Source organism: Castor canadensis, chromosome 13 (assembly GCF_047511655.1).
Source record: "Castor canadensis chromosome 13, mCasCan1.hap1v2, whole genome shotgun sequence".
Taxonomy (NCBI): domain Eukaryota; kingdom Metazoa; phylum Chordata; class Mammalia; order Rodentia; family Castoridae; genus Castor; species Castor canadensis.
The window spans coordinates 58,360,994-58,382,999 of NC_133398.1; the positions used below are offsets into that span (position 1 = coordinate 58,360,994).

The 22,006-nt window shown below is 35.0% G+C and overlaps 1 protein-coding gene across 22 annotated transcripts in view; it reads left to right on the forward strand.

The window, feature by feature from the left end:
* The window catches only part of Mpdz (multiple PDZ domain crumbs cell polarity complex component), a 170,614-nt gene that overhangs the window by 127,065 nt on the left and 21,543 nt on the right, over window positions 1-22,006 (forward strand). For 11 of the 22 annotated variants that reach the window (XM_074051850.1, XM_074051863.1, XM_074051855.1 and 8 more), the window contains 10 exons: window positions 2,757-2,867; window positions 6,845-6,943; window positions 7,675-7,746; window positions 9,841-10,000; window positions 11,702-11,898; window positions 13,047-13,138; window positions 13,351-13,441; window positions 15,557-15,637; window positions 21,159-21,251; window positions 21,341-21,415. In XM_074051850.1, the coding sequence (XP_073907951.1) occupies window positions 2,757-2,867; window positions 6,845-6,943; window positions 7,675-7,746; window positions 9,841-10,000; window positions 11,702-11,898; window positions 13,047-13,138; window positions 13,351-13,441; window positions 15,557-15,637; window positions 21,159-21,251; window positions 21,341-21,415 (1,071 nt within the window). The remainder of the gene's footprint in view (window positions 1-2,756; window positions 2,868-6,844; window positions 6,944-7,674; window positions 7,747-9,840; window positions 10,001-11,701; window positions 11,899-13,046; window positions 13,139-13,350; window positions 13,442-15,556; window positions 15,638-21,158; window positions 21,252-21,340; window positions 21,416-22,006) is intronic. The other 11 variants (XM_074051858.1, XM_020186031.2, XM_074051867.1 and 8 more) reach the window with 5 other exon arrangements.

Genomic DNA, 22,006 nt, shown 5'->3' on the forward strand with positions numbered 1-22,006 from the left:
ATGACAGACTATGTATCTTAATGTAGAGATAAAGCCAGTCTATTTAAAAAATATTGGCCCCAAAGTAAAATAACTGTCTTTAAATGAACAAAGTAAATTTCTTGGGGAAAATGAATTGTTTAAAATTATACATACACATAGAAAGTATACACAGCATTATTAAGTTCTTCAATGAGGAGTTTATCTATCTTTTCATTGTATATAAACTTTGTTGGCTGAAATTTTGTTACAAGGGAGTTCTTTTGGTAAAGTCTTCAATGCTAAGATCTTGATTCCTTTTTTTTATAAATGTTTCCCTTCACTCTAAGCTAGGATCTTCTTCCTTCTTGGCACTGTGCCCATTCTTCACAGAAGGTTCTGTGTGTGTGCACATGTATGTGTATTTTGTTATATGTAAGAGTGAAGCACATAGGTAGATTGTATGTAATTGCTATTTCAAAGCAAAGTTTTGTATTTTAAGTAGGCTCTTCTCATGAACCACACACTCAATTTACCCATGGGTACTCCTGGAACAACTGTGGCACTCCAGGTGCTATGTCAGGCTGTGAGGTTCCCAAAGTAGACAGGCCACTGTGCCTGCCTGGCAAAAGGGACAGATTTGACAAGTAGTGAAGTAACTTCAGAGCAGTGTGATAAATTATTTAATCAAGTTAAGCACAGTTTTATTTAAAGGTAGAGAAATGGGTTCCTGACACAGAGTTGCTGGTTTATAAAGTTTCAGAAGGGGCAGCTTCCAAGTAATGACAATTTTTATTACTATAATGACCATTGTGTTTACTTTGAGTAAGCAATTATCTCATTTTCTAAACCTATAAAACATATGCATTAAAGTACTTAATTGTTTAGAGTGTCAACCATGATTTAAAAATGAACATTTTTAGGGCTGGGAGTATATCTCAGTGGTAGAGTACTTGTCTAGCATGTACCAAGCCCTGGATTCCCTGGATTCCACCCCCAGTATGACAAAAGAAAAATAGAATTAGAATTAGAATTTGAGCTAGAATAAAATAATTTAAAGGAATTATCTATTTATTCCTTTGTTGATTGTCTTCGAGAGCCAAAGAAGGAAGAAATTGAGATCTGAGAGAAAGCAAATTCCCTGTCCTTTTCTTCTCCCTGTCACCATTTATAAGGAAGAATAAGCTTTTTTTTCCCTGCTACATCCTTATCTTTCATTAGATGACTATATTAGTCCCTTTTAAAAAACACTTTTAGTTAAAATTTCATTTAAATTTTCAAGTTTTGATTATTACTTGGAAGTTTCTTTTATGCATAATTCTCTATTAAATACTATTGGGCTAAACAGAAAAATAAGAATTTTTTATAATCATTTTTAGAAAACATTGAACATAGTTTGTTCCCAAAAGTATTGTTTAAATATATGAAGAATTAAAGTATCCCCTCAAACAATGTTATGCACATGTGAATAAATGAATAATTAAAAAGAAATTGGGAGATACTATATAAGAAAAACAAAGTATCCCCTTTAACTTGAAAAGAAAGGACGTTTTGTGTTGTAAAAAAAAAATTGTTTGTAATTTAGCAATGCCTTGTTGAGTGCATTTTATGCAGAGACCTTCCCAGTAAGTAAGAAAACCTTAGGCCTCCCTGTAATCCTTGGAGATTCTAAAATAGCCTGTGCTAACACGTTTTGAAAATGTGTTAGGTAAGCAGCAGAGACTTAGAAAGTGTTCCATTCTGATCCTAGGTTTCACTGGTCTTGAGCAAAGATAGATAGCATACTAGTAAAAAATTTCAATTTATTGAAAATTTTATATTCTATAAATTCTATATTCATGTATAGTAGACATGAATACTGACTTTTGTTGTATGGAAAAGTTAGAAGCCATTTTTAATATGCTCTGAAATATATTTTTAAGTCATCTAATTATTGGATGCAGGGTGTTTGCAATTAAATGTATATCTCTTCAAGATGATAATTTCTTTGCCAAGATTCAATGATTGATTTTCTTTTCCAGAATTGGGTCCACTCTGAGCTGACTTGATAATTGGAGATGATACAGTGATAATAACTTCTGCAGTTTTTCTGGCAGGATTAGCATTTGGCCTTTGAGACTATTTTCCTTCTTGATCGTGTAGTATATGAGCTTAGCTGATCATCACCCAGGCAAACTAGTCAATAAAAAAATTAGAGAATCACTTGCATTTTCTAGCTTTTTACATAAAAATTACTAACAAATGAGCATAATTTCTTGGCTTTCAGCTCCTGTTATGACTACTGCAAAGATTCTTTTGTAAAACTAACCTTATTATAATCTGATTTTTCTAGATATCACATTTTTGTTTTTTACTTCGGTTTTTTCCTGTACAGAGACAACTACACAAAGAATATCCTACCTGCTTATCAAATCACTATAATGAATTAGAAGGAAATTAACACAATACCTTTTATGAAGAAAATGCTTCTAGGTTGTCCTGTATATTATTTCTTTAATGATACTGATTGATTCAAAGGAACAACTGAGCAATGAAAGGAACGCAGACACAAAACCTCATTCCAATTGATTATTATTCCATATGATTATTGGAGACAGAAATCTGAGTTGAAAACAAGGGACTACAAGTCTGCTGGGAAGATGAAAAGTTTTGCAGCCTCACAAAGTAGTCTCAATTATTTTTGGCACTGAAACAGATTTTCTAGGAGCCTAACTGAGGATCCTCAAAACTCCAGATCCACAAATTGTGCTTTTGTTCTATAGCTTCTTGAAATGTTAAGCTGAGGCCTTCCATTGCAGGTGGATGGAATGGACCTCAGAGATGCAAGCCATGAACAAGCTGTGGAAGCCATTCGGAAAGCAGGCAGCCCTGTAGTCTTTTTGGTACAGAGCATTATAAACAGACCAAGGGTAAGCAATCACAAAGGGCAAGGTAGGCATATCCAAACAGTGCTCAACTTGGAGTCTAATGTATCTAGGGCCAAGTTGTCTGTATAAGCAGATGCTGATTCTTGAAGTCTGAGAAGACTTGTTAAAAGTTTCTTTTGCTTTTATGCCATAAATCCCTTCCACCATGGTTAATAAAGACTTGATGTCTATGGAAAACACATACAAGTAGGATGTATTGGTGAACATAGTAGTCTTAATGGTTAATTACTAGCGTTTATTATAGTCACAAAACACACAGTTGTTGAAAAGAATGTGATGTAGTCATTCAGGTTAATAGTCCATGATCCTCTAGTAGAGTCCTTAGATGCCAGAAAGATTACATTTTCTTTAAACTTACTGTTTAGTCAGAATCTCCTGTTTGTGCCATCCCAGAATCAGATCTTTGACACTTTTGTGCATCCTACCAAACATTAGATTTTTCACAGGGTGAATTTTGTTTATTCACAAGTAATTTCATAATTGCTGTTGCTTACTCATGGTCATTCTATAGCTCATCACAGTATAGTTTCTGGTAGACAGAAATCTGCTAACCCATTGTACCCTCAGTCATCACAGATAAAATAGCTTTAAGAAATATTTTATAAGCCAGGTGTGGTGGCTTGTGCCTATAATTTTAAAACTCAGGAGGTTAAGGCAAAAGGATTGTAAGTTTGAGGTTAGCCTGAGCTATATAGCAAGACCTGACCCCCCAAATTTTTTTTAGAACATACAAACATATTTAGTGAACATTGGTAATAGAAAAAATATAAACTAAGTCTTGTAAATTTGGTATGTCCTAATGATTCTGAGGGTGAAAATTATGCCAGTGATTGACAATGATTTTTCCTATTCCTTCTTCATACCTCATTGAAAAAATATTTTCATATGCAGCAGTTGTTAAATATATATTACATATGCCTGAGATAGTTCTTCAGAAGCATATGTATTCCCTCTGGTTTTTATACCATTTTAGGAGTTGCCTAGAGACTTCACTTCTGTCATACTGATTCCCTTTGAATTATCTGCTTACTGGAATTTAAGAGTTGGTTGTCTTTGGAAGAAAAATGTCAGTGTATGTGATGGAATTAAAGGCATCACCTAAAACTTAAAATGTATGATTTTGCATATGAAATACATTAAATTTTAACTTGTAAGAATTTAAGATATTAATACTCAAATGAAGAGAGGGAGGTAGCAAACAGTTTTGTTGAATAGATCAATAAAAGTAGCATTAATTTTCTGTGTCACAGAATATAAAGTGACCAAATTTATCTTACTGATCCTTCCTTTTGTTGTCAAGACAGGTGGAACTCTGGTCTGGGTTCACTGTAAGGAATGAATTTAGTAGTTCTTAATGTAAGCAGTTATCTTCACATCTGCAGTTTTTAATCATTCAGTTGTTTATTGTTAGGTAATAATTATCCATTCAGATAGAAAATCTGGCAAATGGTAGGGCTGCATCATATTGCATCTTTGTAACTGTTATTCAGTTTGTTTAAATAACTACAAATCTTTTTACATTTGTTTCTATTTGTTGTGTTAAACATAGACACAGCATGATAATGTTGGTAAATGGCTGGTTAAGTTAAAATGATTTTTCTCGGTGTGGGTGGGTTTTATTCCTTTTTGTCTTATCTTTAATTTCTAATGCATATCATTTGGGACAATATTATAAACTGCTGAATCGTGATTTTTAGTGCTATTTTAAAACTGGAGCTAGAAACATTGCTTTCAATGCTAGTCACATCTTCTAATAAGCTACAATGATACTGTCTCATACACCTGGAAAATACTCCTATTTTATTATCTGAGATATAATGACACCTAATTTTGTAGCAATTATTTCAGGATAAATCTTGCTTAGAGTGACATGTTTAGTTAAGTTATACACATTTTGCTGTGAGAAATTAGAATTAATTTTGCATTTAAAATGAGTTATACTTTATTTACAACGATTTACCTCCCTATGGAAATAATTATATCTCCTGTAATCTAAAAGTAAAAAAACAAAAAAAGTCCTCAATACAGATACTTAATAGTGTCTCGGGGCGAATGTTTTATTTGTAGATGGAGTGTAAATCTTCCAGGAAATCTTCTGTATGTGTTAAAAAGCCATCCAGTCTCCTTGGCCCTTAGCTGAGACCAGGGTTACACTTCACAAACTTCAGTCTGGCCAGGTTGTACGACTGAAGGGTGGCCCCATTCATATGGACCAAGAATGTCTTTGTTTTCCCTATGTTTCTTCTTAGTTAATAATATTCTTCTTCTTTTATCAGCCTTTGAGACCATACATAAACATTTCATCATTAATTTTTATTTTAACAAAATAATTTTTCTATAATTCTTTAGAGTGACTACCATTTCATCTGCTCTGTTCCTGCTGTACCTTTACTCTCTGCTATCAGGGCCAAATTCTAATTCTGTAAGATCAGCAAAACAAACAAACAAACAAAAAACAAAATAAAAAAAGACAGAAAAAAATCAAGAAATAGAGGTCTCTGTAACTTCCACTTCTTGCTCTTATGGCTTTGTTTTCTGTTCTACAAAATTATAAAGGACACTTGTAACCTAGAAATACTAAGGGTGAAGATTGGAAATAATCCCCACTTTCCATGGCATTGAATTATTTTGCCTAGGATATGTTTTGAATCCCTGCCCACTCATTTCTTCCACCTTAATAAATGGTCATGTTCCTTGGCATTTGTGATTTCCTCTTTTGTAAAGCAGGAGTTGACATTTTAAACTGTAAAGCAAGGAGAAAGTTGAGATGAAGAGAAATGTCATTGTGCCATATCTTTTCCCTGTCTTGCCTCTGTAGGAAAAACATTTTGAGAAGAGCAGATTGAAAGGGTAACATGGCCGTAAGCTTTGATGCAGGCACACTGAGGGAGTCTTTCCAGAGTGTTCTCCCATCCAGGGTGGTGGTCACATGACAACCTATGCCTGCCAGTGGGGCTTTTGTAGAGAAGTAACACAAACATTTAATTGGAGCCAAGATGAATTTTAAATGTCTGCAATTTTCCCTGAAAGATATAGTGAATAAAAGAAGAAGATTTTGAAAAGAAGGAGAAGAATTTATTGTGCTGAGGAAATTACTTTTTCATTTTTTTTAAGCTATGAAAATGTTAAATTCTATTGACAGGCATTCTGCCTTTAACATGTATATTCAACTCTTAACTGTCCTGGCTCAGGGGGCATTACAGGCAAGCCTCAAAACCTAAGAGAAACTCAAAGGCAGGACTTCAAATATTATCCAAAGCCCATAAATTCTCCAATAATGTGGGAAATTTTATATATGTTTTAAAAAAATATGGATTTCCATGATCCTAACTCCACAAAAAGTGGGCAGGAATAGAGAACACCATTGCATAGTGGTTTATTTCTTGGTGTTTTTTTTTTTAATTTAAAAATATGATTGTTCCAAATCAGCCTTAATACTAGCCAAAATATGAAAAGCTTCCTTATTGGGAAACAAAGGAATAATGAAGGTTACTAATAAACTAACAGACAAGTGCTTTATTTGCATTCTGGAACAGATAGACTATTGAAAAGTAGTAAGTATCATTAGCTTTTAAATATAAATAAAAAAAACCTTTGTGGTATTAATTTTGAAAGATGTTTTATGATATCCATGAAGGATAACTTAATATATAAAGTGGGCAAAATGCATATCTCTGACTGTGATAGTGAAGTTATTCAGGGGAGCTAAAAGAAATTTGGGGTCACAGTCTGGTTTCCTTTGCCATTTGTGGACTGATTTAGACTCAGGTGTACACTCAGGTCAGTAGTGGAAAAGCATTAGTAACAGATCGTTTTAGGAGGGGATGCTAATGAATTACTAGATGCAGACTCTAGTTTCACACAGGCAGTTCTTTAGATCAGTAAGTTCTTTATTCTATAAATTGAGTTGTTTTAAATACATTTTTTATGCGCTCAGCGCCTCTTCTGTTTCCTTTTAGAAATCCCCTTTGCCTTCCTTGCCGCACAACCTTTACCCTAAGTACAACTTCAGCAGCACTAACCCATTTGCTGATTCTCTCCAGTTCAACGCTGACAAGGTTGGATAATGCCCTTTGTGTTGCCATTGCCTTTTGCAAATGTTTTGTTCTTTGTTACTGCTGTGCCTTTGTCCCAGTTCGCTGTTTGCTGCATTTTGGCAGGAAAAACAAACAGCTTCAGTTTGGAGTGGGCATGCAAATCATTTCTTAACCACATTTTTCCTGCCAGAGAATATTTATTTTTATATCTGAAATTAAATGGCCCTTCTGAAGAAGGGAGAATCATGAGTCCAGTGCCTTTCCTGCATTTTGGTATAATTTAAATTTTCTGATACTTAAATTATTTTTAGTTACCAAATGTATGAACTACTTTCACACATAATTTTCTTAAAACCTTGTATTAGTTTAAAACATTTTCATACTTCTGCAAGATGGTCATGAAAGCTCTTCCATAAATTAATCACTCTACAAATAATTGTGTAAATGTAGGTGGGGGATTCTTTTGAATATTCATAAAGTGTGTCCAAGTAAATGACAGAATTAGGAAACATAACTGTTTCAATGCTCACAAATCTATACTTGGATAGTCTCATATTCTGATGAAATTGTAAAACCAAATTGAAACAAAAATTCAAGAACACATATACCATAATTTGATCATGGAAAAGAAGAAAGCTATCAACAATTTCTTTTTGGAATCATTTTATGACTATTCATTTGATTTTCATGTTATTGTAATATGGATAAGTAAAGATGCCATATCTGAAGGAGTATGTTTTCTATTACTGTAGGAATTACAGAATTCAAGTACAGTTATCTTCCATTGTTCCCCATCTAACCCTTTTGCTGCCACACCATTTAAGGTTTGTCTCAATGAGAAATTTTCAGAAGTGGGTGTGCTACAGTGTGCAGTTCATGTGTGTTGCACTTAACGCATACATACCTGGCATGGAATGATTGCAAGTGCACCCTGCCTTTTGCCAAAAAGACTAAATTATCATTGTAGAACAAATATTTTCATGTATAAATTTTAGGAAATGTCAATAATAAGCCAATTACATGATCTTGATAAAACAAGGGTGTTGGGAACAGTAAAATGGAAGACCTAATTGTCCCTCAAATAAGTAATACTATTTTTGTGATTAATCAATTAGGTTAAAGCACAATTTTAGTTTACTAACAATGTGAAAATGTGCCTATGATCATGAATAGTTTTTTCAGATAAGCAGCTGTGTTTCTTTGTTCTTAATGCACAGCAAAATTTATAAAATGTACATACATAAATTTGTTAAAATTGGAGCAAGTTTAGATTAGATTTTGTTTTACTTTTCAAAAATCAAGTGGACTTAACTTATGCTTGCTAAATAACATTTTCTGTTACAGAGAAATAAATGGGTTTTTTAACCAGAAAAAATTTGAAGTATATGTATCTCTTTCTTGTTTACTTTGATATCTGAATCTTGATTGGATTCAGTGAGGCATTTTGAATGTTTTGTCATTTTTACTTGTACATTATTTATTTGAGACATTTATGCACAGCATTTGGGAAGACAGGGATTCATTTGCACAAACTTTTATCTGTTTGGACAATGATACATAAACTCAACATTTTCGATTGCCTTGAAATCTCTTATCAACTAGCTCCTTGCTTTGCCAGAGAATTGTATGCTTTCTGAATTGTCAAAGAAAATGACATTCAGTGTCATATGATTTTGGTATTATATATGTTTTGTGGTATTCTAATTCTTAGCACCAATTAATAATTCCTCTATATGTAAGAGCATGGCTATCACTTAGTATTCTTATTAGAAGTAGTTTTTTTAATAAAAATCATTTCTAGATATATACATAAAGAAGATATCAAGTTATATGACAGGGGCTTTCTGCAGAAAAAAGTAGAATAAAGAGTAATAGAAATATAGGATGGGAAAATCAGAGACCACTTCATACCAGGACTAGTACTTTAGCTGGGTGTCCCTTTGAATCTGGTACTGTCTTACTGTGGAAACTGGGGGGCGACAGTGTGGCATAATGCAAAGTAAATTCAATTAAGAATTAAGCACATAGAAGTCTACTACAACTGTGTGGTTTTGAACAAAATCTTTCACTTCTCATGGCCTCAGGTTCAGGCAGTTTATTCGGCTGCAAAATAAATGAAATGTACTAGGTGACTTGAAAGCCTTTCAAACTCTTTTAACAATCTGTTGCATAACCTCTAATATAAGAATTTAATAATTCCAAATCTGTTGGCTTTTTAAAGGGGACCAGTGGTCCTAAGTGACAACCACATTTTGCCTTTGTATGAAGTATCCTCCTGTGTTTTCTCATTTACCTTGTAAGCTACTTTGGCAAGAGAAAGATGGGGTTGTCCCTTAAAACCACAGCCCTCAAATTTGATCTGTGTGCTTGCTCTTTGCTAACAACTGGCTCCCCTGGCAGAGAAGCCTACATGCATAATGCTATTTTTTGTGGGTTTGTTGAGAGTCATTTGGAGAGCAGACTGAGGTAGCAATAAAGAATTCCTTATGTGTAGTCTCATTAATAAGCTTTGAAGGATAACTTCTTTGTGAATTTTCCTTTTTGTTTGTTTCTTGACAAACTTTTCCAGACCCCTAAAATCTAGCACACACTCTTGCATGTTTATAATCTTTAAGTGAGTCTTTTTCTTTCTCAAAATGGGAACTGTGTACCAATTTCTATTTTAGGTTACTTAAGCCTACAAATTGAATTATTCTTTGACTTATAATTGAAAATAACAGTTTAATAAATTGTGCTCTGATACTATTTTGTTTTCTTTATTTAAACCTAAACCTATTAGCATTTCACATATGTATATGTGAGCTTTCCATTATTTGGAAGATGTTATAACGACATTTAGCATTGTGCTCTTATTTCTTTTTCTTATGGTTTTCTTCCTTAGATTGCACATACCCACCCCATTCTTCTTGTTCCCACAGGCACCCAGTCAGTCAGAATCAGAGCCAGAGAAGGCTCCATTGTGCGATGTTCCTTCACTCTCGCCTTCAGCATTTGCAGAAATGGGCAGTGATCACGCAGAGTCATCTGTAAGCAAAATCCCAGAAGATGTGGACAAAGATGAGTTTGGTTACAGCTGGAGTAAGTTGTCCTTTTTTGTGATGCATTTAATTATAAGGGGTATTAAAATAGCTCTGGGTTTCTTAAGACTTAGCCTTTTGTAAATAAGCATGTTTTAGCTTTATTGACACAAACTGCAATTCTGTGTGGGAAAAAAAAAAATACTGTTTCTTTTCCTTGAATGCAATGTGCATTCCTGAGCCATGAAATCATGTCCTTCCTTTCCTGTTAAATGTGCATTCTTGTTACACTTGATTTGCTTCTTATTAGAGAATTAACCAGGACAAGGTGTCCTCTAAGAACCTTGTACTGGATTACTACCCTGTGCTCTTGAACAAGCATTACACTTTACCAGCTCATAGATTCCTCATTATAAAATCTGATGGCTGTTGCTATTACACCTTGAACTTTTCTGTCATTTTCTGTGCCAGGATAGTAGCATAGTATAACTACTGATATAAAAACTTTGGATATGTGGTAAGTTGTTTACCTGCCTCTAAGTTTTAACCTAGGGTTATCTTTCTTTTTAAAATGCAGTTCTTTCCTCACTTTCTGACATTAAATTAGATAATGTCTGAGGAGTATTAAGCACAATGCCCAATGCATGGAAATTACTCAAAGAGAGCCTGTATTAGGATCCAGGAGATGCCTCAGTTTTCTAGGGAAATCAGCCATTTTATAGGAAAAGACAAAAAATTTAGCCAAAAGTTATAAATATGTTACTGTGTTAAAAAGTTTCATTTAAAAAATCTACTTATTTCCTTTCCTTTATTTCCAAGGTGAGTTGCTAGCATGGCTGGCAATTCATGCTGGCTACAGATTGGTCACTCATCTGGGACTGTGGATTGGAGCACTTACCTGTAGCCTTGCCCTCTCAGATTAAAGGGAGTAGATAATAAACTCTACCTCTTGAAGATGTACAGTAGGAAATAATGTCCCCATTTAATTAGGACATATGTCTCAAAGCTAGGGCAGGAACATTGATCTGTCCTGGTCTAATAGTTCTATGTAATAAGAAAACTCATCCCACTGGGCATGGTGGTGCATGTGTATAATCCCAGCTACTTGGGAGGTATTGTGAGGAAGGTCATGGTTCATGACCAGCCTGGGCAAAACATTAGAAAGATCCCATCTCAACAAGCAAAAGCAGGGCAGTGCTATTTCATACTTGTAGGAAGTATCACAGTTTGAGGCCAGCCTCAGACAAAAAAGTGAACCTTATCTGAATAATAAATAAAACAAAAAGTACTGGGAGCATAGTTTAAGTGGTAGGTCCTGAGTACACCAGTACCAAGAATAAAAACAGAAAAGAAAACCCAACTGCCCAAGGTGATGTGATAAATAATGTAGATTTTCCTGTGGAAGAGAAGCTCCCATTGACCACTGAACAAAGTATTTTGGGTACCTTAGTTCTGTTCTGATCTCTACATGATAAAGTTTCTGGTTTGAGAGTTTATAAATGATCTCTAAGGGCTGATCACCCCAAAGTGAACAGAGTAACAGACATGCTTTCTGTACCCGCAAGGCAAAGAATTTCCTCAACATCTGATTATTCTGGGAAACAAGTCCTGACACCCAGGCAGCCAGTCTATCTGGCTTTTAACTGTCAAAGAATACATTTTGAATCAAACAATTTCCTTTTTAGATAAAATGTAACTAGCATTCCCTAGTAAGTCACTTGGCTGTGAATTAACTTTACGCATGTGTTGCTGTTGTTTGCAGAAACTATCAGAGAGCGTTATGGAACCCTTACGGGCGAGCTCCATATGATTGAACTGGAAAAAGTTCGCAGTGGTTTGGGTCTAAGTCTTGCAGGGAACAAAGACCGAAGCAGAATGAGTGTCTTTATAGTGGGAATTGATCCAAATGGAGCAGCAGGGAGAGATGGCCGATTACAGATTGCAGATGAGCTCCTAGAGGTAAGTTTTATAGATAACTTTTAATTTACTCTTGCTGTATCAGAGCAGTGGAATCTTTAGTTTCCATAAAATTATCCAAACTTCATATAATGACTAAGAAAACTATCACTTGCTTCATAAAATAGATGCACTGCAGCAAATTTGGCTCCAAATCAAATCTCCACTAAGAAGAGTCTGTGTTCCCTTTAACTTCCATTAAAAGGTCAAGACTGTGTAACACTAGAAACAAATTTTGCCACAAGATAGTAATAAAAATCACACTTCAGAAACATTTTTATATGTGCTGCACTTTTATTAGGGGTTTTTGAAAAGCCAAATGACCAGTCATTCTCCAGTAATAATGCTGACCCACTCACTGGACATTCTGGAACTTGGATCCCTAATGAGAGAAGTGATTGGATGAGGTGAGGTGGGGTCAAGGTTAAGGCTAAAATAGAAAAAAAAAAAAAAAAAACCCCAGTAACTCAGCCTGCCAAGGAAAATAATTTGTGAACAAAAAAATTTGTGAACCATGCTTTATAGTGTCTAGAATTTTATTTTCTTATGTTTGTCCTTGCCTCCTGTAAGATGTATCTTCATATTACCTATATATTCTTCCCTGAGTCTCCTGTTTCCCTGTTGGAGAGAGTGTCTTGGAAGCAATGGCTAAATGATTAAAAGACTAAGCTGGTGGTTTGGTTTCTGTTGGACACTGTGCTGCTTAGCCATGGTTTGCTGCCTACATCCCAAGTCTCCCTGATATGGTTCTTCTAGCAGTTTATTCCCAGGACACACTCCTTAAGACCAGCTGAGAAACATGACAGCAAGGGACATCCCTGGATGGTCTTTGCAGACCACTGAGCTTTGCTTATCAAGTATTACTGAAGCTCAGTGCCTGTCAGGAAGTTTGCTGTCTGTTATTGTTCAGTTGGTCCAAATGTTACTTCTGCTAACAGCCCATGCATATTAGAGTTCATTCATGTCTCTTCAATGTTAGCTATAAACATGAGGTTTTCTTTATTCACCATCAAAGGTCATGATCATGTTCTACGGAAGAAAATACATATAATAGTTTAAAAAAATAAAAAGTATGTTTTTTATTAGTTTGATAGAATGATACAAACTAATGAAGAATTTCTGGCTTACCTAATGATAGTTATTTCTCACAGATCAATGGTCAAATTTTATACGGAAGAAGTCACCAGAATGCCTCATCAATCATTAAATGTGCCCCCTCTAAAGTAAAAATAATTTTTATCAGGTGAGCATTTCATTTGGCTGGTTTACCAAACACTTTTGTTAAAATTTTGACTCTTGAGTGAAAATAAAATATTTGTGTGTATACATATTGTCATTTCAGACATTTAGGATTAGAGAATTTTACCAATAATCTTTCTGACTCTTCAAACTTACTTGAAATAAGATCGAAATAATATTATTAGGATATGAATGATCGATGCTTTTTTCTTTTAGAAATAAAGAAGCAATGAGTCAGATGGCTGTATGTCCTGGAAATACAGTAGATCCTTTGCCTTCTACCTCAGAGAATCTTCAGACTAAGGAGGTATTTGTAACTTGCATCTGTTTCTTCAAGAGATTTGATTGACATTATCCTTTATTAATTCAGTTAACTGTTATGGAACTCTACAAGGATATCAAAGTATCCAAGATAGATGAATTATAACCTTGATGCTCAGAGTTCACAAGACAACAGTCACATACATAAGCATACCACTTACGTGAAGGCTGCCTGCAGAGTTTGCATAGGCAACAGTGAGAGTAAGAAAGGAATTGCTAGTTCTGTCTCTGGGGAGAGAATAAGAATGAGACTTTATATAGAAGCTATACATGAACTGTATGTTAGCAGATTTAGAATCAAAAATATTGTGGGAGTATGGAATGGTATAAGCCTCTGTCTAATGCAAGAAATTGAAAAGTGCAGAGTATTACTAATCAGTGTGGGGCAAGGCATGGGGAGAGAGTTGCAGAGATAGGTCAGATCCAGAGAAATGGTATGATAGGTTGTTACTGTATGCTTACTTTGAGGTAGTGTAGAATTAAATGAATGAGAATTACATTTTTAAGAACGTCTGTGGGAATAGCATAGAGAAAAACCAGAGGTTTCAGAGGAGTAAAGTTAAATTAGAGGGAGTAAACAGATAAAAAGAAAAAATAATTATTCAGGATGGTAAGTTAGAGGAAATATAAGAAAAAAGGAACAATTCAGTAGAAAGACAATAAGGGCCTGAACTAAGGCAACAGAAGAAGAAATGATGACATCAGATGTTTAAAACCCGAACTGATGGCACTTCATCTCCAGGTAAATGTGCTCCAATAAATATTTCTTCAGTAATCTGTCTCTTTTGGGATGGGGACGTGCTGGTAAGTAAAACAGACAGGAAGTACAAGACTTCCAAATATCTGACTTGATGATGTGGTAGATCGTTGTCTTTCATCAAAATGATGAATTTAGAAAAGAGAAACAGATAATTATAAAAATACGCTTCATTCTATTTGAGGCAGCTTAAAAATGAAGTGCCTGTTGGGAAGCCTGGTAAAAGGCATTAGGACGTTTGATCTGGGGTTTAGAGGTCAATTCCCATCAATGCAGACTTGACATTTATTGGCCATGGGTGCTAAAGCACTGGCCTATGGAGAGCATTTAGGGAGAAGAAGGACAGACTCATGTAATATGAACAATAAGGAAAAAGGCTAAAAAAAGAGGCCATAAAGGAGGTAGATGAACCAGGAGGGCAGGTTACACAGTCTCTGAGGAGAGCATGTTTTGAAAAGAGGATTCATTCATGACTTGGGAGGTCCAGTAAGAAAATGGTGAAATAGAGCCCCTGTGATTTGGCAGCTAGATTATTGGGAAAGCAAAAAAGAGAGCTTTTTGAGATCAAATGATGGATAAAAAGTTAAGGAGAGAGGGCAGTAGCAAGAGGGTTACAAAGAATTGGAAGAGGGCTTTGGTGCTAGTTATGTTTTGATTTGGAAAAACTTTAGATACATATATAAAATGCATAAGTGGAGGTAGTAGAAAGAAATCAGTTTAAAGTTAAGAGGGAACCATGGTGATTATCAATGGGAGGAGGTATTGGAACAAAAACACTACTGTGGATGAATATGTAAGTAGAGGGCTTATTTATACATAAAATAGATGTACAAATCATTGTCTTATTCTGATTGCTCCTGCTGTTGAACTTAGTCACATTATTTAAGATGGGTTGGTTATAAAGAAGAGATTTTTATTTTCATATTAATTTTACTAAGTATATACCTTAAGAAAATGAATGTTTTAATGATTTTCAGCCAGAGTTTAATAGTTTCTAAATTCCCTTGATCTCTAACACAGAAAGAATAATAAGTGGTACCTTATATAGTGCCTTGTTCAGTGAGTTTCATGTTGAATAGGTGGGCTGCTGTTAGATTTTATTATGGAGAAAATCTAGACCAACTTCCAGTCCACTTGGATGCTCTGTGCACCACCACAATTGCTGTTTGGTCACACCTCCTAAATGTTTTAAGAGAACATAATGTTTCATAAATGCCATGAGTTATCAAAATAGTAATAATGAATTATAATGAAATAATATTGATAAAGTGCCCTTCATATTCAAACAAACCAAAATACCTAACACTCAGCTGCTTTTTTTTGCTATTTCTTTTCCTCTGTCAGGTGGAACCAAGTGTTACTACTTCTGATGCAGCTGTGGATCTCAGTTCATTTAAAAATGTGCACCATCTGGAGCTTCCCAAGGTAAAAATCTGCTTTGAATGGTGATGAAGTGATGTGAGCATCCTCACACAGTGGTCTAGTTCACAAGTTCTGTTCAGAAGTGTGGTCTCCAGATCAGCAGCTTCAGCATCACCTGGGATCTTGTTAGAAATGCAGCTGCTTGGGCCAGCTCAGCCCTTCTGCTGAATGAGGATCTGTAGGGCCTGGCCTCAAAGTCTGTGTTTTTAATAAGCCTACTATGATTCTAAAGCACAGTAAAGTTTGAGAATTACTGTGCTAGTTGATACTTTACTAGAGCCCTGGCTTTTCCCACTTTTGTGATTATTCAAAGGTTTGAAATTTGCCATCTCTCTTTTGATTCATTTACCAAGGTCCTCCTTGTGAGGAAATAAAAATGAAGAAATAGTAGCTAATGTCTTTGTTCCTCATAAAACTGAAAACTCAGCTAGAACTTCTGCTGACAGGCAACACTGAGGTATTTGCTTTGAAAAGATAAGAACTTTAGGGTCAAATGACTGCTTTAAAGATGTGGTTTGCTGAATAGAAACCTATAAATACTTTCAGCTGAGGCAGGCTCATGCTGGAAAGCAAGTGGGCATGGGTGAAGAAAAGTATAGATAGGAAGCAGTGAAGTTCTCAGGGAAGAGAGGAGGAGTAAAGGAGGTGGTGAACAGGAGGCTGTTTATAGGAAATACTACAGACAGGAAGAAATAGAGTGGTCCGTATATTGCTGCCCAGCCATGAGGCACTCCTGTATGATGCTCAGAGCCTGGATTCTGGAGTCATTCTGTCTGGACTGAGTCCTTTCTCTTTTTTTGGGGAGTGGTGGCAGTGGGTAGCATTGGGGTTTCAACTCAGGGTCTCACGCTTACTAGGCAGAAGCTCTACCACTTGAGCTACTCCACTAGCCCTTGGGTTGAGTCTTTTATTCATCAGACACATGCTTCATGCATTGTATGGTCTTTTCTATTTCCTCCCCTGTAAATTAAAGATGATAATAGTACCTTTATCTTTAGTAATATAAACATTAAATGGTCAGCTTATAAAATAACCTAACTCCTGGCACATATGGTCAGACTCTTAGAGAAGTACCATGACTACTGATTTGGATTCTTTTTTTAAATAGACAACCCAGTACATAAATGATTTTTTCCTCTAGCCTTATAAGGAGAAATTTTTATTATGGGCTATTTTGGTGTAGACAGAGGGAAAAGAACGAAAGTCATTAGAACCTTTTGCCTTTCTACCAAGAAGTCCATACATTTCAATTAGAATCCCTCCTCCAGTTGCTATTTCAGAGAGCTAATGGCTTTCCTCTCCTGTCCTGATTTCAGGGCTTAGGTTTTTTGTTTTTAATTCCTAAATCCTGAAGTCAGAGTTTGCAGTAGTTAACACTGCAGTAATTTACCTATGATTTGTTAATTATGAAATATTTTAATATATTCTGAATTGTTGACTAATTTTGTTCAATCTCAGTTTATGTTTATCTTTAGAAAAGCTCAAAATAAGATAAATTTGTTACAAATATCCTTTTGTGATGTTGATTCAAGTTTATTTCCTGAATCTTAGTATATCCTAGAATATATAGTGAGTGCCAGAACATATTGGTAGAATGAGTGTGTTAGATGAATAAAGAGTACAACACTGTAGTGGTTGAAAGTATGGACTTAAAGCTAGACCATCTGGGTTAGAGCCCTGGATTTGCCATTTACTGGTTGTAGGACTGTGACCTGGGATGGATCTCTTAATCTGTATGTTATTTACTCTCTTCAAGATGATGGTAAGAGTAGTACTTACCTTACAGAGTTATAGTGAGACTAAGTATATATCGTGAAAATTGTGTATGTGTGGTCTCTAGTTAGTACCTGGCACATGTATATAATCAGTATTGCCTAGTAATTTTCATTATAATTATTAGGAAAAAATTATCTGGCACAGAGATGTCTCATTGCTTCTTGATGCTGGCTTTCTCTGATGCTTTCTCTTTCTGCTTTAGGCCACCTTATTGAGGTGCTCCATACATGTTCCCATTATAAGTTCCTTGGCCTGCCATTTAGCAGTGAGGTAGACAGAAACCTGATGTGTCTATCAGAAGCCTTTCTCACATCCTGAGTGATCTCAGATTAAATAATTTAATCACAGTTGTCCTCACTTTTTTCTTTTGTAACTGGGACCACTTGCATCAGACGGTTTTTATTGGGAGTGGATGAGATAGCAAGATTCCTTTACAATATAAAAGTTGGTTTCTGCCTTTAGCTTACTGCTAATTTATTAATGTCTATTATGGGTACTCCCCTTTCTGAATTTGTTGCTATCTATTAAAAATCCAAGATCTTGGAGAACCTCAATGTATTGCCCATAGAAATTTCATTTACATGTAGAATTTAGATAAATTAAAAATCTCAGATAACTAGAATGTATTTATTGATCAGTGCCAGAGTAGGTAAAGGGAATATTCAAGAATCTACTAAAGCAAAGTTGATAAAATCAACTAGACAAAGAGACAGTTAACCAGGATTTCAATGATTTTAAAAGTGAGCTTTGGAGTCCCTTAAGTTCTCTGGGCTATAGGCAAGCCATTTAGCCTCTCTAGGTCTCACTTTTCTCATCTATAAGATGAGGAAATAATTTATTCATATTAGAGTCAATATTATTGTAAAGATTAAATGAAATAATTTACATAAAGCACTTATCACATTACAAGTTACCATAATTATTTTCATTAATAGTTTTTAATCCATGAGGTTCTGAGTGGCCCATAGAATATGTCCTTGAAAGCTTCCTTTGAGAAGGCTATTGCTGAAAAATGATGTCAAGTGACATATTCACACTAATCCTGTACACACTAAACCCTGTTGTGAAAAAGCATGGAATAAAAAATTAAGCAAAGAGAGGAGCATTAATCTAACCAACCTTCTAACACTAATGCCTCATCTGAAATTCTTTGTCACGTATACTACCTGTATGTTTAAAAATCATGTTTAATTATTTATTTGAAAAAATAACAATGTCACATGTGCTCATTATGTTATTTATTTCTTAGCAACTCTATTATTTCCCCTGCTTTTAACTGTTCCTATAAGTGGGAGAGCTAGAACTTCAAATTTGGTCTCTTACCCCAAATCCCATTTTTCAGTTGCCTGTTTCAGTTTGCAGTTAGGCTCAGCTACCTTTCCAATCCTCTGTGTTCCTTATAAGTCAAACTGGTTTAAATAAAGAGCCCATGGAAAACATTTTGAGAATTTGTCTTTCCTTGACTTTACTTTATCACTTGTACTGTCCTTCGGCCTTCTTTTAGCTGTCTGACTCCTACATATACTCAGACCCAGCTTAAATCTTACATCTGTATATTTTTAAATTTTGGTCTGTATAACACTTGCTATTAATGTGGAAGAGATGAATGAGTGCTCACATATGGCATGTGCACAACAGGGAAGGGTGTTGAGATCAGAAGAGTCAGGAAGAGAGAATGATTTTTGTATCATCTCAAAATAGGAGTGCTAGTAACAGGTATTTCTAATTCTGTTTTAGAAATTCTCTTGACAGGTCCATTTTTTTTCTTGTTAATGTTTTCCTTTTTAAAAAATGGGAAAAACAGAAGTACAAGCAGAAAGTTCTCATGTATATAATCTAAACTTTTCCTCAGTGGCTGCCTGATACGCTAATTCAATTTAGCAGAAAATATTTTGATCAGAGATTTATTTTTAGCTCATTTTATCCAGAAAAGTAAGTAACAAATCAAAACAGGTAATAATCTTCTAAGATTGTCAGGGATCTTTTTGATATTCATATAATTTTATATGATGAAAACATTCAAATACAATTAGAGTTTTTCTTTTTTCTCAAGTTTTGAAAATCTTCTACCTTCAAAAGAGTTCTCATCAGTAGTTTAGCTTAATCTCACTTTTAAGTCTTGTTGACATTTCTAGCTGCTTAATTTTACAATTCTTCCTCCATAAACACACTATATGGTGGTGTTTTAATAGCTAATTTCAGAACAATGTTTCTCATATCTTTTCTTGATACCTTTTTTGACCTACCTATGAAATTGCACACCATCACTTCTGCTGTGTTTTGTTTGCTAAAATCAAGTCAGAATGTACAGCCCATACTCATAGGCTCATACTCTTGAAGGGAGGAATATGAAAGAATTTCTGCTCATATTTTAAAGTCTAGTGAAATCATACTGAAACATGCAGAAGGAGAAAGGTAGTAGGGAAACAAAGGATGGGGTTAAGGAAAAGAGGGAAGAAAGACACTGGGGAGACAGTTGCTAAGAGTGGCATGGTGATATTCTAATGAAAATTCACTAGATTTTACAAAAGGTTAAGATCAGAATGGGTGATAGTTTTAGAAAAATCAGCACGTTCCTACTATTTTATTAAAGTGCTTTTCTGATTAAGTGGCAGGTATTAGTATTCTATTTATATTTCTTTCTATTTTTTTAGGATAAGAAAATTTAGATTTTTCTTTTTAGGTCAGCGACTGTTGGATATATCAAGTGGCATATCTAACTTTCAACAGCTAGGTTGAAGGTAGGCCAGAAACCAGTGCAATTTTCTCTGATCACCTGGAGGGAGATGATAGAGAAATGTCCCTGACAGTTTGAAATTCATCAGACATTAAACATCTGCAGTGTTGATCATCTTTAAAGTGATGGTGAAACAAACCTTACCTTGATGATGTAGTCATGCCATAAATTTCTCTAATGGCAAGTGTGGCTCCTCTGTGTTTCCCTCTTCTCTATTTCACTCTTTAAAAATTTTTCATAGATGAAAACTATAATCCAAAAAGTTACTAGCTCTGGCCAAAGCAAAAATTCAAAACTCCATTTTAATTTTATTAAAGGTAACATTAAAGAAAGGTCGAAGCCATTATTATTGAACATTTGGTTTTGATTTTTTTAAATGTGGAAAATATAGATCAAGTAGGTGTAGCTCTCCAATCTTGGCAGATTTTCAGGGCATGTCTTAGGGATCACAGGCATTTTCACTGCAGCAAAGCAAACTTCTCTGGGGAAACACTCTTTGTTTGCAGCTCCAGAAAGGACAGAGCATGCAGTAGTAAAGCATCTGCTTTCTAAAGGAAGAAGATGGTGGAAAAGAATGAAGGAACCAGATACAGTTGTTATTTCTCAGCTTTAGGCCAGAGACAGAGAGGAGACAAACTATTTTACTTACCTTTGAATGATTTATTCAGTCAGCCAGTTACACAAAGTAAACTTGAAGTGTTGGGTGTTTTCATTGAATTATTAAATGCATTTTTGCTATTTGGATATTGTGTAAAAGTTACGTCTTAAAGATGTCAGACTTTAGGGGTAGGGGAATGAAATCACTTGACTCTTTGATAGAGGAAAATCTTCTCCATTATAAAAATTTGGAAATTTGCTTAAGAAAAGAAGAAATTTCTAATAATGAACTTTAGAATTCTAATTGCCTTTGTGTAAAAGATTATGTTCAAACATTGTAGCTACATATTTTTCCATTTGGATACAATCAGTCTATTTTAAGTTTTCTGGTTGTTCTTGGTTTTACTTCTCTAGGACCAAGGGGGTTTGGGGATTGCTATCAGTGAAGAAGATACGCTCAGTGGAGTCATCATAAAGAGTCTAACAGAGCATGGGGTGGCAGCCAAGGTGAGCTGTACCTTTCTCACTGTCAGAAAATGATGGAAGAGGGAATTTTTTCTGGAAAATCACTGAAAATCTTCCACATTTCCATTTAGGATGGACGACTCAAAATTGGAGATCAGATCCTAGCTGTAGATGATGAGATTGTTGCTGGCTATCCTGTTGAAAAGGTACTTTGCCACAATAAAGTAAATGATTCTGTCAACTCATCCTTGGGCCTGGCTCAGTATGTATTTGTGTGTGGCAAGGGGCATAAGGAGTTAGGGCTGGGTCTATAGTAGATGTATTCTTAAGAAAAAGAAGAGATTATTCAGAAGAGGTCGATTTTTTTTCATTTGTTCTATTTTCAAACTAAAGTGATATTAAGATATTGACTATTGCTAGTAAATTTTTCAGTATTTGCTGGTCATTTTTGATAAATATTGCTTCGATTTTTTTCCCTTAGGAAAAGACTTTGGAACTCCTAAACAATGGCTTACTTCATGTTAGGACCAAAGCAGTGTTTTTCCTTACAAATGTTTATTCCCACAAATATTGCTGTTCATATTGCTTTATAAACAGATTTTAAGTCTCAGCCATTAATTGCCTAATGTTTATGGTGCAGAACAATTCTTTGTACCTGAGTTTTTGCCTCAAAATTGGTAATACTTAGTTAAGTCTCACTTGATACCGTTCATGTATGTGTGCTAGAAAGGAAGTTTTGTTTTCCCTGAGATGTGGTGTTCTTTTTCTCCTCTACACTTTAAGTGACCATGTTTCCA